This window comes from Ambystoma mexicanum, chromosome 3p (genome assembly GCF_040938575.1).
Source record: "Ambystoma mexicanum isolate Mex_15411 chromosome 3p, UKY_AmexF1_1, whole genome shotgun sequence".
In the NCBI taxonomy this organism is placed as follows: Eukaryota; Metazoa; Chordata; class Amphibia; order Caudata; family Ambystomatidae; genus Ambystoma; species Ambystoma mexicanum.
In genome coordinates, this window is record NC_090925.1 from 248429382 (window position 1) to 248448873 (window position 19492).

Below are 19492 nucleotides of genomic sequence, written 5' to 3' on the forward strand. Positions count from 1 at the left end.
TAGCGAAGATAAATGGGAATCTCTGCCATGGACTGGATCAGAATGCAAACCCACTGATCAAGAAACCTATGATTACTGCAAAACCTTTTGGGCACTAACCACGGCCAAACACAGTGATGACCCTGTGAAACCAGCAAGAGAACAGATCCAAAAAAAATATTAACCCAAACTGCGACTACACTGTCAACTCAAGAAATTGGGAGTAATGAGGCTTAGCCTTGGTATCCAACACCACCACTGACAGCAAGATCAAGTGCAAACTAGCTATAGACCCGTTTCTTTAATTGGCACAACTTCAAAATGACATGAACAGACAATTCTTAACAGGGTTCAGGAATGACTGTTCGGCTGAGATTGGTTATCACACGTGCAAGTGGGTTTTTGAGATGGAGTTAGCACAATTGAGCAAAACAAAGTATGTGGATATGGAGATGTGGGGATCTTTATGCCACCATCATTGGAATGCTGTCAACAAATCATCACGTAGACAGGCAGCTGCACTGTTTATTCAGTGATCTTGAATCTAGGTGCTGTTTGGCTACTACATATTGTAGCCAATGTACTGCACCTAGATCAATGCAGATTGTAGCCAATGCTTAAATCCAGGTGAATGAAAAATGCAGCCAGTGTATGGTCATTGAAATGTCAGATAGTGCAAATACAATGAGTGAAGAAATTCAGGGTACTTTATAAAAAGCAGTGGATACCCTTGCTCCTAGTAGAACTAAACTATTACCCATTAGGAAATCTAATAGCTGGTTCACACCGAAATACAATGCCTCAAGTCCAAGAAGAATACATATTTTTTTATAACTGGAAACATTCTGTACTGGAGAGTAATAGACAAGCCTTTCAAGAAACTACTAGAGCTTTTAAAAAGGCCATGATAAAAGCAATAAATAAATATGCTGGACCATACAATCCACTAAGCACAACATGAATCTAAAGAATTGTTTACAATTTTAAAAAGAACTAGAAACACTGTGCCCGCCCCCGGAAAATCTGCCAATTAAAAAGGCAGAATGGTGTACTGCCATGCAAAAAGCCATGCTAAATAAACTAGATATTATCAAACAAAATATTGAGGTCAAGAGAACAGAAGCAGTCCCTGCCGCGCACACACTAAAGGTTTTTGGATAAAATGGAAGTACCTGCTTTCAACTGCCACCTAGTTATGCAGACGGAACCAGCCGAAATGATCGATAAACTTAGACCAACTAACTGTAAGGGGACTCTTGCCTGGCTGAAACTTTTAAAGCGTGTTCCACCATCATGATCAAAGTCCTTACCAAATTTGTCAATACCTCGTCTTCTGGAAAGACATGTCCCGGACCACCTAAAAACTGCATGGATTACTCGTTTGGTGAAGAAAATTGGTTTGTGTCCCTTTAATGCACTTTATTATAGGCCCATTACCAATACTCATTATATGGCCATCACCAATACTCCTTTTTTGCTTAACATTTTGGATCGCGTTGCGTATACCCAGATCTCAGAATTTCTTAATAACCACAAGAATCTTCACGACAGGCTATCCGGATTCAGACAAGGCCATGGCACGGAGACAGCCCTGCTGGACCTTAAGTCTAATTTATTGCATACCATAGATAGGGGTGGGACATTGGTCCTGATGTTGTTAAACCTGTTGGCGGCCTTCGACCTGGCGGACCACAATATACTGGTTGTCAGGTTGAAGGAGGTAGCCAATTTTTCTGATACTGCTTTGGCCTGGATACAATCCTTTCTGAGTAACAGAACAGTTAGGGTGTGTAGTGGCATAGTGGAAGCTCCACCGAGTGAGTAGCTTGCAGTTTGGAGTCCCACGGGGTGCCTGCCTAACCGCCTCCCTTCACAATATTTTTACTATTCCCGTTAGAGCTCCTGGACAGAAATGGTGTTGAATTCACCACTATGCGGATGACATGTAATGTGTCGTCCCGTTGACAGGAGATTATGAGCAAGACACTGCTAGACTGAATGAGGTCTACGATATTATTCAAGCATGGGTGGTAGAGAATGGTCTTGCACTTAACAAGGAAGTTATGGTTGTTGGTACACCTATCAAAATAAAAAAGCAAGGTGACAAAAACGTTACACTTGCGGGGCACTACCTGGATACCAAAACAAAGGTTAAAACCCTAGGTATTGTCTTAGACAAACATTTTAGTATGAAGGCGCAAGCGAGTCATCTGGTATCCTTGTCAGCATACTACATAAGACTACTTACACAAATACGCCCGTTCATTTCAATAGCCAATTATAAAATAATTGCGAGAGCAATCATCGGGTCTAAGATAAGACTACTGTAGTAGCCTTCTCATAGATATTAATGCATCAGAGTACAGCAGACTTCAGATTATACAGAACAGTGTAGTCAAAGCGAACGTGGGACTGAGGATGTTTGATCATGTAACCTTAGGAAGAAGAGACTTGGGCTGGCTGCCGATTGAAGAGAGGATTAAATTCTGCTTAATGGTCAAGGTGCATAAAAGAATCATGCCCATGGGGCCTGTATACCTGTCCGATGCCCCGATTGTTAAATCCAACATAAGAATGCACAGGTCAACTGATACACTACAGCTAAAATTGTCGAAATGCTCACTCACACAAGTGAAGCATGGTGCTTTTTATGCATGGTCTGGAACTCTCTCCTGGAAGAACTGAGAAAAATGTACTTGATTGAAAACTTCAAGAAAAAATTGAAAACACACCTATCAGAAAACGAGTAGTCACTTTTTTCCTGGAAATCTCCTCCTTTAGCTGAGCTTCATGTCACTTGACTTTGTTCATCGTTTGTGTTTGTTGCGCCCATAAGCCTCCGGATCCGGAGGTGTGCAGTATACATTTTTAAAGTAAAGCTATCCCCCACCATAAAATTACAAACATCTGCACAAAATGTCCCTCCAGCTATTATATTTTTCACAACACCTCTGCCAGTAGGATGCACCATCCCACACCATAGAATTCGTCCTGGCTGCACACATTGCATACTCTCCAATCTACCTATCGGCATCCACTCACCTGCCTGCTCAACACGGGTCACCCCTACCTACCTTCGAACTGGCCAAAATGCACACACGCATTGTATAACTGATGAATTTCCTATACTCGACTCCGGTCCCCAAGGCCGTTCAGCCTATAGCGCGTTGAGACCATACCAATGGTGAAAGGCGCTATACAAATGCCCATTACATAACACCTCAAAGCCTGGCTCCGATTTCCCTTCATAGCTGCGACTCTGGCCTCGGTACAGCTTTCTGCAGATGACAGCGTCCTCCTGGCAAGCATGGAAAATGCTTGACCCAGCGGTGGCATTATTTGAAAAAAAAAAACTGCAGTGAAAAGGGCCTTGTAATTGATGTAGCCAAAACAAAATGCATGATAGCGGCAAGAATGAAAAGGTTGCGAAACTGGTTGAATTTGGAGGAGGTAGTGGAGAGGATTTTCTACATTATTAAGGGGGCAGGTTTTCAGCCACTGGTACGTATGATGAGCGGTTATTTAAATCTGATCTTACTAATACCTATGTTGGGGGGGCAGGTGGTGCAACACTTTAATGAGCACTTTATAGCTGGATCAATCGACACCATCTAGTGGCGCATGGGCGGTGCCTGCAGAACTAGAAGGCCTGATCCAAGGGATAGAAGGGGATTAAAACCCCTAGTTAGGATTCAGGTTGGGATAGTGAGCTTTTGCCACAGTAGATTTCACTGAAGTAGAAATCATATTTTTTACAATGGATTTTGTTGCAAATATACGTGGGGTTGGAATTGGGTGAATAATTAGTGTGTACAAAATGCGCTTGAGTGCTTTTCTGGCTATATATGAGCCTGTGAAGGAGGACGACCTGTGGTTTTTATTTGCCGCAAATGCAAAGCGAGCGAGTCCATTTGGATTGGCCCTGGCAGGAATTGACTGCATATGGATTCACCATGAAAAGTATTGTACAGTCCTAATTGTGTAGCATACAAAGAGGTACTTATAGGCCCTTTGAAGGCCATGATGAAGTTTGTTTCCTATTGAATAGGATGGTCGAATTGTTGCCTATTCGTGGGAACTACCATGCACAAATAGTAGAAAGTGTTTTATGTGAACTGGAACACCCAAGATACAAGAATCAAAAACGTGATGAAAGATTGAAAGAGGACAGCCCCTGATGAATGTCCAACCTATGTGGTTTTAGGGACAGAAACATGTCAGGACTATGGGTGTGGCATACACGAATTGGATCAAATGCAATTTATCTGTGTGTCCTATTGTGTATTTATTTGATGTTTTACTGGGTTTATTGTGAGTAATGTGTATATGTGTCTAATGTTTTGATTGTTGTATTTTTTCTATAAACTTGTGGGCGTTTCTTAGATCAAAAACTTATATGGAAATGTTTTAGATTTGTAATACATTTGACCTTTTTGATATATAAATGCAATAAAATTGTTGATGAATATTTATGTCATTGTGCTACGAGGTCCATTGTTCACAGGACTGAGCAGTAGGAAAGAATATGAGTCACTGGACAAATATGCTATCCCTATCGCTTCTTTATACAGATATATTCTATTGACCACGGGGAGCAGTGATAGGTGTTCACCTTAAAGGTCATTTTTTATGGGGGTTCAATTTAGCCTGCATTATATTCACAGAATGGCAGCGCAGCCAAGCTTATCATAGGAGGATGTGAGCTGTAGGTAAGTACACTGGACACAGTCAATACAATAGTCCAAAGAAACACATACACAAAATTATATACAAATATATTTATTTTATATACACAGGCAGATAAGTAAATACCCTTTTTAGATAACCAAAACACATAGGAAATATCAAAAATACTTTTCAAATGGTGACTGACTCAATTGTAGTTGCTCACGGCTACAATTGTTACAGAAAATGACAGTTCTACTGTATTCGCATAGAATATAGATAAACCGTAATGGCATTTAGATGATAAAGTCACAGCAGACAAAAGTATGTGGGAAGGAAAAAGATGGTTATACACACTTGAGCAGTTTTAGTAGTTCTAGTAATCTACAAGTCCAATCCCCAACTAGCAACAATGTCAGTGTAGGAGCTGGAAAAGCAAAGTTCACTAGAGTTAAAAATAATAAGTCATATGGACCTTGCAAGGGACACCCTAAAGGACACAAGATGTACAATCTGGGCCAGAGGTATGGGTGGACACCCAAACACCTTGTAACTCACTCCAGTCACACTGGAGCAACTGTTCGGCTTAAGGTAAGTTCTACCTTTAGCCCCACAGTACCTTAGGTCACAAGAAACAAAAGTTGCTGGGTTCTCTCCTGTGAAGCAGCGACGGACCCGGTCTTCGGATTCCTCAGTCTGGTGATGAAAGAAAGGGCTGTCACAGCAACAGTCGTGAGAAAGGACCCTTGTCACAGATTTCTTTGGTCTCCTTGGTAGGTCTGCGGTTTTAGCGCCTTTTTATAAGCTCCAACAAAGGACGGTTATCACCTGTCCTTTGGACGGTTATCTTCGATTCTGTAGTCCTGCACTCTGACGAGGGGACTTAGACGAGTGAGATTGGTGAGCTACAGTTGTACCTCCAGATGCGCAAAGTTCTGGACAGATTCAGCCTCGCAAAAATGTCGCATTGCAAATAGGTCAGAGGTCCAGATTCAGGCATGGCAAACTATAACAAACCCCCCCAGGTGGGTAGAGCTGGAACAATCTCAAGTACCTCTACCCTTGTGATTTCTGCCACACATCCCGCCCCCCCTCAGAACACACTGGGGAGACCTCCTATCAACTAAACACACCCTTAGCTCCTGGGACTCGGCACTAAAGCAAACGGGAGTGCCAAGAGGACTGAGCCCACGCTCCCCGGTCTTCCATAACCCATCCTTCTCACCTGGAGCGGACCCCCGCAACTTCCGGAACTGGATAAAGGGCGGGCTGGAGACCATAGACCAGCTATATATGGGAGGGACACCCCTCACCTTCGCCCAATGTAAGGAGAAGTTCCAACTCCAGGAAAAGGACAGATTCACTTATATCCAGCTACGCCACTGGTGCTCGCACCCCCAAACTCTGCAGGCAGCAACACGCCCGCCCACCGCCCTGGAACTGACACTGGGGGACCTTCCAACCCGGGGCAGGGTATCCACCCTATATAGGCGCTTCTTAAGGGACTTCCTGTCCACAAAGACCCGCTGCATGGCTCAATGGGAGGCGGACCTAGGTCATCCGGTCGAGGACCAAATCTGGGTGGACATATGGACCAGAACACATACCTCCTCCACCTGCGTTACCAATAGGGAATGTGCGTACAAGGTGCTCCTCCGGTGGTATTATCCGCCCCTTCGACTTCACCACATGAACCCACAAGTGGATCATGCCTGCTGGAGAGGATGTGGCCACCCAGGCTCCTCCTTCCATATGTGGTCGGCTTGCCCAAAGATACGACAGTTCTGGAGGACATGCCTAGAGACCATCACACAAATTACGGGAACAGCGATTCCTCTGGAACCTGAACCAGTTTTGCTGGGAGCTCCGGTCCCCGCGATATACCGGCGCTCCGGGACCAGGTCTAAGCTATTGACACACTGCCTTCTGGCGGGGAAAACGGTGTTGGCCAGGGCCTGGAAATCCCCAGAAGGCACTCACATAGCCCAATGGTGGTCTAAACTCTGGGACATCCTGATTGCGGAGGAGGTGACGGCAGCACAGGCGGGAACGCTCCATCGCTTTCAGAATGTTTGGAGCCCAGTGCTGGAATATGACCGGCGCTTCCCCGCCCAGACCTATAAACCGACCAGGGCCCGATGGATCCTGAAACACCAAGAGGACCCTGAGGAAGACACATAGACGCTAAGGGGCGAACTGGATAACCCAGGAGGGAAAATTCCGCCTCCAAACCTAAGGGGTGGAGAGGCCAGAGGGAGGTGGGAGGGAGGAAGCCTGGTGGGGGGAATGAGGACTGGGGATCAGAAAACCTGAATAAGCATTGCTTGTAATATGTCGTGATATGTATATTTGCCATCCTTCCTTGATTTAAAATAAAGTTAAAAAAAAAAAAATAGGTCAGAGGTCTCCTGGTATTTGTAATTTGCAGCCCTGAAAGGTCTCAGAACCTTGGGAGATGGCTCGATTTGTAGTTCGTCTTGGGGCCGGTTGGTCCCACCAGCCAAAGGGAAGGAGTAGTCCTCTTCGGAGCTCCTCTGTCAATAAGAAAACAGGGTCAGGACAGCAGTGGTCGCTTCAGAGTTACTAGAAGGGTCTGCAGGCGTCTCTGGTCATCTTCAGCTTTGGATCTTCTGTTCCAGTAGTCAACTTGCCTTCTATTTCTGGAACCTCACCTTATATTCAGTTTTCCCACTCAATCACTCCTCTGCAAACTCTCCAAGCATTTTATTGAAAGGAACAGGTGGCTGCCCAATCAGGACAGCCAGCCCTCCAGTGGAAACTGGTTCCATTCAGGCACTCTAGCAGACAAAGGCCAATTCCTGCCTTTGCAGACACACTGGTGCCTAGGCGGGGACACCCAAGGGTTCACACCAAAAGGCAAAAACACACACAAGACCTTCCCCTCTCAGAATGGTAGAAGGGCTACCAAAAGGGAAACCACCCGAGAAATAGCTGAAATAGAAAGGAGCCAGAATGTTAGGTGACCCTATTGTGCATAACCGAAACTGTGGATACAGTCTGCAGTAAAAAACGAAAAACATAGGATAGTTGGTAGAACACGTCCACAGCCCCCAGCCATAACTGTAGGGTTGTCACTGACTAGAAAGTGACAGGAGTAGGGAGAAGGTTATCCCCTTAGCACTCCACATTAGGTGGTGTGTGCTAATCTCTCATAACAAAGTTTTTGGAAGGACACAAAGTATCCCTCTATCCTTAATAGCAGTAGTTAAGGATAGGAATCTCAAAGAAGAACCCAAAGGGTTCCCAGCAAAACTGACATGGGGTACTGAGTGCTGCAAAAGTTAAACACAGATGCCTATAAAGAGATAGGGAGAAAAGCAGACTCCATAGAAAAGGGTAAAACAGAGCACAGAGTTCCAAAGGTAAGAGCAAATAATGAACAAGGGAGAAAAAGGCTCCCCTTATTCAGGATAGATAGGCTATGCATGTATGTAACCACCTTCTTGTAACCACATTCTTTTAACCACCTTCTTGAAACTACGCGCCCAGATGCCTCATGGCAAGGTTGCGCTTCACAAATAAATAATCCAATCAAATCAAAAAGGTCCAGAAGTTGAGCAAAAAGTGCTGGGGGTCCCACTAGGAGATGGGATTAAGCATAAAGTGATAAATCTCCCCAACACTAAAATTTGATGTCCCATCAATGTTAACCCTTAAAAATATAGATCTTTAAAATGATGTATATGCACAATGTTTGTTAATTGAATTGTATGGCGCACCAAACACAGAGGTATGTGGGCGCATTTATACAGAGTTACAAGTATACTTTAAGCATGAGTTACAATCGTTACATATCATTTCAACAATTTAAAGATAGAGTGTATACAAGCAATGCAAGTACAGACAAATACATAGGCATTCAGTGGCAATGGTTACAGTGCCAGGTAATATTGTGTAGGCACGAGTTAGAATCACATATCATTTCAGCGATTTAGGATAAAGAATATATACAAGCAATATAGGCAAAGAGAAGATAAATTGGCAATCAGTGGCAATGGTTACAATACCAGGGAGTAGTATGTCAACACAGATGGTGTTTCGCCTAAAATTACAGAAGGATTGGTCAGTTCTAAGGGAAGGCGGAAGGGCGTTCCAGGCTTGCACCGCCGTGACTGGAAGGCTAACCCCCTGCTTTTTTTCATTGGAATCTCGGGACGACCAGACAGCATAAATTGGCTGTCTTTGTGGGTCTTGAAGTAGATCTTTTGATGATTCTCTCAGAGAGGTAGAAAGGAGCCACTTAATTAAGGCATTTATGGGTTAGGGAGACAGTTTTAAGCATAATTTAGTCTTTCGCTGAAAGCCATTTTATTTGTTCGCTCTCCTCAGCTTCGAGATATGCTCTCTCCTTGAGGTGCTGAGGGCTGTTCAGAGCGCATTGTTTTGCAGAATTTGGACTTTGTTAATGTACTTACTTGCGCCTAAGTATAGTGCATTGCAATAATCTAGCTTAGAGAGGATGAGGGCTCTATCTAGGATAGTGCAACTTTTAATGGAGAGAAATGGTTTGCAGGCCCTGATCAGTTTACATGTGTATGCTGTAGAGGCCATGGCATTAACTTGCTTACTTAGTGTAAGGCTTGAATCGAGGTAGAAACCTAGAGTTTTTACTTCCTTTCCTACTTTAATATTGTTCCCATGAATATTAAAAGACGTCTATTATGAGTTAAGTTGGTTGAGGTTGGCTGTAGAACCGAGTATCAAGAGCTCGGTTTTATCATCATTCAAGCATAGGCCATGTGGGGCCATCCATGCCTGGATAATTAAGTACATTTTGTTCACCAACGCCATGTCCTTGTCATACTCCCCGGTAAGACGTACGAGGATCTGGGTGTCATCTGCATAATTTGTGTAGGTGACACCCAGATGGTCCAGATCATCAAACAGTGGCTTTGTAAATATATTATACATTGTTGGTGAGACACAAGAACCTTGTGGCACACCACAGGTTACTGGTATAGTGTCAGCGGCAGCTAGTAGAGAGAAGACGCTCATATTCCTATTGTTTAAGAAGGATTTGATCCAGGTAATGGCGTCTTGAGAAAAATGAGCCGCCGAGGCAAGGTGTTTACAAAGTACATTGAGATCCACCAAGTTGAAGGAGAGATCAAGGAGAAGTACCAAGGCAATTTTTCCTTTATCTTTGAGCTCATCGATCTCAGTCTTTAGATCTATATGTGCCATTTCAGTGCCGCATTGTGGCCTGAAGCCAGATTGACGGACTCCTAAGAGGTGATTTATGCCTACGTACGCCTGTATCTGAGTGTAGGCCACTTTGTCCAATATCTTGAGTAGGAAGGGTACGGCGGTAATTGGCCTGTAATTAGTGGGATTGGTAGGGTCCAGTGATTTTTTTTTTGGAGGGGTAGGATCCAAGACTACTTTAAGTTGTTAGGGACAGTCCCAGAAGAGAACGAAACATTACATTTAGATATAAAAGGCACCAAGTCTCTAGTGGCATCTTTGATTATCTGCGCTGGGCAACTATCTCATTGACACCTTGATGGTTTGAAGGAGGAGATGATTTTCTCTACCTCAAGGATGGAGACTTGTGAAAAACTGAAGCGATTTGGGGGGTTTAGTAGAGGGAGCCAGGGTTGTGGCATATTTGTCAATGTTAGGAAGGTTAACTCTTATCTGCTATCTTATTCTGGAGGAGGGCAATTGTGTTTGTTAAGGCATTCTGGATGTTAGTACACCTGAATGTGTTCTTCACACAGTCATCTGTCTGAGGTACGGGTGCTTCCATTTCTCTTAAAATGGTAAAGTATTCCTTAGTACGCGAGCTGGCTTTATTAATCCTGTCGTTGGAGGTTTGGTGTGCATAATTGCTTTTTTTTTTTATAGGTGGCCGTTATATTGATCAAGTTAATTTTATTTTCCTCATAAGTAGGTGTCTCCAGGTGACTTCTAGTTTCCTTTTTTCGGCTCTACTAAGATTTCTGGGTTAGATGAGTCTAGCAGTGAGTTAAAGGTGGGGGTTATGGGTGGTATGATCTTGTCCACCATGATATTCCTTTTGTTCCTAGTGAGGAGTGGAGGTGCTATTAGGTTGACCTTAGTAGTGGGGATGTTAGCTAAGAGGGTAAAGGAAAGGAGGAAGTGATCTGTCCATAATTGGGGAGTAATAGAGGTGATAGGTACTTCACAGTTGAAATCTGCCACCCAATCTAAGGTTCTACCTTTGAGATGGGTAGCCTGGGTCACTCTTTGGGTGAACCCAAGTTCGGTAAGCATGTTGGAAATTGCTAGAGCATGTTGGTCATTATTAGGATCATTGAAGCCCAAGTTAAAATCACCAAGCAGTAATATTTCAGAGGAGGCTTTAGTGTTGTCCGATAATATTATAGAGAGGTCTTCTTCAAATGCACCAATCGGTCCTGGTGGTCTATAGATAAGGTGGACTGTTAAGAGTACCAGGGTTGGAAATAGGACATTTTATTGTCAGTAGTTCACAAGAATTGACAACTGGGAAAGGGGCTATTCTCATAGCTAAGTTAGATTTGGCAGTGAGGGCAATACCTTTGCCTCTAGAGTCAGCTATGTCTGCTCTTATGATATTATAGTGGTCAGATGAGCATAGTAGAGGGTTTCAATTTAAGATAATTCGGGGTGTCTCTTTAGTCCATCAAACTAACCAGGCTTTCATCGCTTTTCTAGATTATTCTGTTTCTGTTGTATGTTTCACAACCTAGCTTTGTGGCACCAATTGGAGATATTTGTGTTTACTCAGCCTCTCCCTCATGCACTGTCAGACGTGCTCTACTACTGTAACCAACCAGCATACACAATGTTCAGTAAAGTGTTGTGATAAAGATCTTTAAAATATTTTATAAAAACTGGGCCACTTGAGGGGTTTGCAAGAGTTTCTTTGGAAATCGGGACATGTTATGAAAACTAAGGCATCAGGACCCCCTACCTTAATATCAACCACCTTAAAACCAAGGAAGGGCCCCTCGCCTCAGGTCTGCTCTTGTTCACAGATACCAGTACTTTCCACACTATCACCTTACGTTGCGTTGTTCCTCTGCCCCTCGTTACATCGCGCTCACACATACTCACAGCAGTGCTGCCCTTCTTCACGGCCTCCTGAGCGTACTCCACCTGGAAGAGATGTCCATCCGGAGAAAATACGGTGATGGCACGATCATAACTCATGGTGCTACGAAGTGCCCAGAGTCTAAAGAGTAGGAGGGGATCTGACTATCTGCGTGTTGCGGACCAAGAAGACAGCTCTCTCTCACACATACACACACAGTCTGAATACCGCCACAGATCCGCACAGTCACCGCGCCGGCAGAACTTCCGCCTGGGGAAGCTTTGCACATGCGCAGACTCATAGTGAAAGCCTCAGCTTGTCGCCATATCCCAACGGAGGCTATGTACGTATATCGCTGCCGGCAGAATGTACAAGGTCTTAAAACATTGGAAAACAGAAATAACACATTCGGCAATAATGAATTATTACACAAAAAAATAAAATCGCAGTTAAATCCACATTTTGCAAAAATTATAACATATTTTAATACCGTAATGTTACCTCGATGTGGTGAATATTTAAAAGAAATATGTACAGCTTTGATGAACTGAATAAGTTTTAAATAACGTTTTGGTTAATTGAGCTTTGCCCTTACGTAATACAAGCCTCAAAATTAACGTTAAAAAGAGTAGCTGAACAGTAAGTAATATAAATCAGACATTACATGGCCTTTCTTTCAAGTCCGTCATTAGTTTTGTATGTCTGCTTGCGATTCCCGGACCCTCCTACGCCGCCGTGATGTCTGTCTGTCCACAGTCCGAGCGCCGCCTACGTACGCCAGTGACGTAAACGCCATCCAGAACTGGGATGCTTTTCGTCTGCGACAGGAAACCCGAGGAGGGGGTGAGCGGAATGCACCATCTCTCACAGGGGGGAGGATGTTGGACCTCTTTTCATTGTGTCGGCTCCCATCTGATAAAACTCGTGTTATCGGTTGGCATTCCGGGAGTAACTATGTTCCTCGCTTCGCTGGCAGTGGTGTATATGGCGAACGGGTTCAGTGTTCGATAAAATAATTATTGTACTTTCCGAACCCCCATTTATGAATGGAACCTCCAGACAGTAATAGCTGGCAGATAATAAAAGAAATCTACTAAGATTGGGATAAATCGCTATCTGTTGAAGGATGTCTGTGGCCTTTGCTGCAGCCCGGCCCAGGGGCAAAGGGGAGGTGACCCAACAAACCATCCAGAAGGTAGGAAGGGGCAAATAACAGGGTTCATGGGTTTATTCTAAGGGGGAGGGGCGAGGGAATAATCGTGCAAGGGGGTGGGGGCAATTTGTGTGACACAAAGAATGGTGTGCAAGGCAGGGAAGTGTGCAAGAACATGTCCTTGTGTAAAGGAGTGCAGAGGCAGGTGTGCAAGAACATGATTGCAGTGACAGGTGTCTGGAGGCATTTGTGCCAAAGGCCAATGCAATGCGAAGTGTGCAAAGACAGGTGTGCAAGTATGCGAGTCGAAATGATCGTAGCAACCCAATGAATGTAAGCAACGGTGTGCAAGAACATAATACACTACGAGGTTTTCTGGGTCAGGATGTGAACAACATGCCAACAGTTCCAGTTGTATGAAAAGATGAGTTAATGGGCAAATGTAGAAGAACAGCTGTAGTAAAACCGGTATGCAAAAATATCAAAACAAGACTGCATATACATGGGTGCAAGAGCAGATGTGCACAATTATAAGTGCAAATGCAGTTATGCATTGCAGCAGGCACATGACAGAAGACAGGTGTGCACGAAAATCGGTATGTTGACGTGTACAAGAATGTGAGTTAAAAGCAAGCATAGGAGTGAAATTACAAATTGGCAATAATTTGAGTGCAGTGGCGGGTGAGCAATAATCTGAGCGCACACGCAAGCGTGCAAGGACATTTGTGCAGAATTGAGCGGGCAGTAACACGATTCCAATGCATGAATTCAGGTACAGGTGTTCAAGGACAGAGCTGCTGGTCCGTGAGTGCGGAGACAGGTGTGGGCGAACTCCGGTGCACATTCAGGTGTGCAAGAAATTACAGGTAGGGACAGATTTGCCAATGCCAAGGCAGGTGTGCCAGTCGACCTGTACAAAGAAAAGTCTCCAAGAAAGTGTAAGTAAATAAGCGGCATTTATACTGTGGCAGTTTCCATAGTAGTGGTCTCCTCGCGTCAAGGCATATTCGGAGTGAAGGAGCGAGAGAGGGCATACCAATGACTACTCCCACTCACTACCAGGGGCGCAACGAAACCTACATTTCGGGCGTGGGGTGGCGGCTAACTTGTGATGGGAAGGGCCACTTAAAAAAAACTGCCCACGGCTAGCTTGTAGGCTCCACACCATCTATTCTACCCCTAAGGGTCGTCTGGTATGGGGACCAAGTATGAAATGGTACATTTTAAAGCGCAATATGCCAGTAACAATGAAAATGTTATTGGACTTTAAGACACATACACATTTAGTTGATTTGAGAATTTGTATATGCCATGGACAGCACTTTAGAAAAATATTCTTGAGGGAAAAAAGTTGATTACACACCATAACCTTTGTTCATATAAGGTCACGCCACCCACAGTAATATGATATGATAGTTTATTTATATAGCGCCTATACACAATGCGTTTCAAAGCGCTTCAAGGCAGGGGAGGGAACAAGGGAAAATACATTATTACAGGCCATGAACAGTAAGGATGTGAAATTAACTATCGTACTCGGCCTGATGACATTTCAGATAGTGCAAGAGCTAAGACATAGATAAGGAAGGGAGTGGGAGAGTGGGAAGGAAATGGAAACAGACAGGCGACTACTGTACTAGGCCTGACGACATTTCTGGTAGAGCCGGAGGAAAAACAAAAGGTGAGGGAGAGGGGTAAATGACTAGAGTGGCTGCACCAAAATGCCAGTGTAGCTATGTAACAACAGATGTCATGCCTATTTTATTATAGATGCCCATTAAAATATATATAAGGTTATGCTACAGTTATAAATGACTAGACTGACTGTACCAAAATGGTATTCTAGCCACATAACAAATATGCTGAAAAAAAAAAGTGTGAACATAAACCCTGTACCCTCGGATGTCAAAGTACACATAATGCGGTTATATGTTGGTTCGCATCTGTGGGGAAGGGGCTGACATGATCATTTAATTTTGATGTGATATGATAAATCATTTATAATGGGCCTGTACACAGAGGGAGCACAAAACAACGATCTTACTATGCCCTGTCATTCAGATCGTGCAAGTGCGATAACGCAAAGTGCAAGGGGGGGGGGTGGAGGTGAAGTGCCAGGGAGAGGGAAAGGGGAAGTGCAATAAGGGCAGAATGCGCTGTATAAGCGCAGCCACGGCGGCGCTGCTCTGGGTATGTGCAAGGAGGCAGGGGACTGTAGGGTTACAGTTCCAGCCCTCAAGTGCACGATAGGCCGGGAGGCAGTGCAGGGGGGAATGGTCATGGAGGAGCCTGGTACCCAGTGGCACTCTGAGGGTAGCCAGGCCACCAGTAGCAGAGGGGCGATGGATGTCTTGAAAGTAGTAGCTTTAAAGTTTCACTGCATTTGTGCAAGTACATTTGTTTGATTCTCAAACACAGTAAAACCTGAATGCCGCCAGTTTCAGTAAAGGCATCCCTCCTCACCTCTGTGCCAATAGCAAGTGAGCACTCCAGCCACTTCCAGTGTTGCATCTAGGTGAAAATGTCAGGGGTGTGAGGGGGGGTGTCATAATCTGTGCTGTGATTGATTATGGCTATGAGTGTTGTGATGGTGGTGATGTCACTAACATTCTAGGTGGAGTGTTGGTATGATGATGTCACTGGGACTCTGTTGGAATGTTGATGTATGTTTTGGTTTCTACTGGTGTCAGTTGGACCTAAGCTGCTGGGCTAGATGGATGTCCCAGTGCTTTCTCTACTTAATAACTAAGAGAATAAACCTACATGTAAACTACTTACCTTCTGGTGTTCTTGATTGGCGAAGGAGGCCTAGTTTATATCACTGGTGACGAGGATGGTCCTGCTGGGAAGGGGCAGTAGGTGATCACTTCAAATGTTGGGGTAGGCGATAACTTCAGAGAATGTGGGGGAGAGGCAAACTTACTTGTGTGGGTCATCTGACTTCTTTACACATTCCGAAGAGACTATTCTGGGGAAGCTTCGGTGTTAAAAGCAGCAAATTCTGCCCTTTATTGCTGAAATCACCCACTTAAGGGCTACTGTGAGAATTAGTTGTCTCCTGTCCTCTGTCTACCCTTCCAATCACCCACCTGGCATGCAAGTGCTAACACCACATTACCATTTCAATTGCCTAAAAATGAATGCACATGAATGCAGGGCTGACAGTGAAATGCTTTATGCTATAAATTGCAGGGCCTTTGTTAACAGCAAAGCCCAGGCGCCTTTAATGTCTGTGTCCTGATCTGTATGGCCACGGCTCTGTAGGCCAGCCAGGTCCAGTCAAAATAATTTTGGGAGCTGGGGGTGGGGGTGAGCTCAGCTAGAACCCGACCAGCTCAATGGTGTTGCGCCACTGCTCACTGCTGTTTTGGGATTAGAGTGTATTGAAGGCACAAAGTGGAGTATTGCGCATTATCTTCATCTCATCCATCAGCAAAGAAAAATATATACTTGTACTCTCTCCCCTTGTCCTGCACTCCCCTTCCAACCTTAGCATTTCGCACAAACCGGCACTCCCCCTCTCCCTTGCACTTCTTGTTACTGCACTTGCACAATCCGAATGTCACAAGGTCTAGTAGGACCGTTATTGTTACATTTCTCCATTGTTAACCCCCTTTTGTCTTGTGGAGCCTATAAACACCATTTGTTGTATATACGCCTTACAAATATCCAATAAATAATTAAAATATCATAAATTCATTTTTTTTAAAAGTACCTATACCATTTTCACTTTTGAAAGAAGAGGACCATAGATCTAATACATTAACTGTTGAAGTGAACCATAATCACCAATGGAAGTATGTTACTTTGATTAAAGTAACATACTTCCATTGGTGATTATGGTTTCCATTGGTGATTATGGTTCACTTTTTTATTGCTGCTCAGGCCTATTTTATATCCCAGTTTGACAATGTCAAACGCTAAAGAAGAAGATTGTCCAGACTGTTATGTGCTGGGACCTAGGGTGATTTGTTGTCTCAGGTCCTGACCCCAGTTCATGAATTAGGTCTTTTGGTGTCCTTCTTTCAAAAGTTTAAAGCATTAGTACAATCTCACATGCAACTCGTGGGAAGTGTCGGTGGAGTAACCTTGCTGAATATGTTGGTTTTAAAAGCTATCAATACTTGTGATACTATGCCCTCCCTATAATAGAGCTCCATGGTACACACTTCCCCTGGGTGTAATTTTAGGCAGGACAAAAGTGTTTGTCCCACCTCAACTTTTTTGGTACACCATTTTGTCCCCCCTCATTTGGCAGGGGCCCCTTTCCTTCAGATGTCATCCCCCCACCAACAGTTTAAAGAAATCTTTTCAGTTTTCGGTCACGTGAAACTATGTTTTTACTTAGTACCGAAAAATGTGTTTGTTTAAAAGACCGCATTGGGAAGTGATAGTCAATCAGCATTTGTAAAGACATGAAGTTGTTGTGAAAAAGAAGCAAACCACATTGCCCCTTTGAAGGCAAAAGGTCATCACAGGAAGATGCAAGTTTGATGAGGAATAAGGTTCCCTGCAACAAGATGGAACCCAAAGGGACCCCCTTTCATTGAACATAACAGTGGAAGTGGTGACTGACTCACTCTTTGGCTGGGGACAGTACTCCTCTTTTAAAGTGATTTAATACCAGGTGCTTCCCATATCAGATTTCCCAATATTGGGAACAATGTCCTTATCCATTCATTTGTTAACCCCTGAGGTGTCACAAGTCTCTCCCCTTCTCACCTGTTTCTGTTGTGTACTTGCGACCTTCTGGGATGTCTTCTTCTTTACGGTCCGGGATTTGTATAGACCCGAACGCCGATCTTCGGCGTCCAGCGCGAGAGTAGCGGTTCAGTTTCCGGGAGCGTTCAAAAAGTCCAGGGTAATTCCAGGAAGTAATTAAGGTATGCTCGGAGGCACGGAGGACCGTGAATCGAGCGCGGAAGGTTTTCCAGGAGATTTGGGAGGAAAGGGAACAGGAGGGAATTCAAGGAACTGGGAACAAGGAATCAGAGCCCCGATCGAACTCCGGCTAAGCACGTCCGACTACAGGTAGCGGTAGCGTTGAGACACGCAGAGCTGGGGGGCGTGTCTCTTTTGTAGGATGAGCAGCGTGGAACACATAGACAGATACGGAGCATTCTGTTCCGGGGGGCCATGTTGGAAGGATAACTGCATGCAATCCCCTGCGAGTCAGGGACCAGGAGGTCCAGAAAGGACGTAGACGACGGTTTATGACAGTATGCCTCCTCTGGAAACCAGCTCCTCCGGGTTTGCCCAGATGGATCAGATGAAATCGTCGAACCAATCTGGGAGCATTCATGTTTGACACGGGTTCCCAGGTATGCTCACTGGAAGGGTACCCTTTCCACTCAACCAGATATTGTAGTTGACCACGTCGATATCTTGAGTCACAAATCCTGGAAACCCCGTATTCCAGTTGATCATTTACAATAACAGGGGTAGATCTAGGAGCTGTTCGGGATGACTGAATGTATGGTTTTAACAGAGAAGTGTAAAAGACTGGATGGATTCTTTTCCAAGATTCAGGTAACCGAAGTCGAAAGGCCACTGGGTTGATGATTTCTTGTATGGAAAAGGGACCGTAGTATCTGGGAGCCAGTTTATTGGGGCGCAGGTGTCGAGGAAGGAGCTTCGAGGATAACCAAACCTTATCTCCTACTGAATAGGAAGGTCCAGGCCTTCTTTTAGAGTCAGCATAACGTTTGACATCTTCTCGGGCCCGTTCTAGGTATTCCTTAACCTCCTTATGTACTGTGATGAGGTTTTCGATCCAGGAGTCTACTGCAGGTACTGGAGTAGGAAGTGCGAGTACGGAGGGTAGGACAGATGGAAGGAATCCTTGGCTACAGAAAAAGGGACTGGTCTTGATAGCTGAATGATCTGAATTGTTATAGGCGAATTTAGCCATAGGTATTAGGAGTGACCAATCTTCCTGAACTTTGGTGGCGAAACATTGTAGATATTGTTCGAGAGTCTGGTTCACACGCTCCGTGGCTCCATTGGTTTGTGGATGGTAGCCAGAGGATAAGGCATGTTGGATTCCCAGAATACGACATACTTGCTTCCAAAACTGATATATGTACTGAGGTCCTCAGTTTGAAAGGAAGGCAACCCATGAAGTCGGAATATGTGTTCCAGGAAAATTCCGGCAAGGTCTGATGAGGAAGGTAGTTTGGATAAGGGTGTAAAATGAGCCATATGAGTAAACAAATCAAGAGTGACCATGATTGTTGTGTAGCCTCTAGAGGGTGGTAATTCCACGATAAAATCAGTGGCAATGACTTCCCAGGGTCTTGTTGGTATTGCTGGTTGGAGTAGGAGTCCGGCTGGCTTCTTATTATCGTGTTTGTTCTGATTGCAATTTGCGCATGTTTGGACATGGATCCTAATATCATCCTTCATCTTGGGCCACCAAAACTGTCTTTGTACTAGATGGAGAGTGTTGGTTATCCCACGATGTCCCGAATGTAAGGTATCATGACATAGACTTGTGATCCTTTGTCTCAGTCCAGGAGTGGGAATGACTAAGCAATTATCTTTGAATAGATACCCGTCCTTAGCTGTGAGATTCCATCTGTTATTTCTCTTGTGCTCCTTCCAGAGGTCCGAAAGTCGAGTTTGGCCTTGGATAT

The 19492-nt window shown here is 44.4% G+C and overlaps 2 protein-coding genes across 4 annotated transcripts in view; one reads left to right on the top strand and one right to left on the bottom strand.

Moving 5' to 3' along the window:
* Positions 1–12055, bottom strand: part of PSMA7 (proteasome 20S subunit alpha 7) — a 65092-nt gene extending 53037 nt beyond the window's left edge. The window contains exon 1 of the mRNA XM_069650720.1: positions 11728–12055. Within this exon, the coding sequence (XP_069506821.1) occupies positions 11728–11823 (96 nt within the window). The 5' untranslated portion in view covers positions 11824–12055. The remainder of the gene's footprint in view (positions 1–11727) is intronic.
* A 411-nt stretch (positions 12056–12466) lies between these two features.
* SS18L1 (SS18L1 subunit of BAF chromatin remodeling complex) overlaps positions 12467–19492 on the top strand; it is a 405815-nt gene continuing 398789 nt past the window's right edge. For 2 of the 3 annotated variants that reach the window (XM_069650716.1, XM_069650718.1), the window contains exon 1: positions 12554–12899. In XM_069650716.1, the coding sequence (XP_069506817.1) occupies positions 12831–12899 (69 nt within the window). In that variant the 5' untranslated portion in view covers positions 12554–12830. The other variant, XM_069650717.1, reaches the window with a different exon arrangement.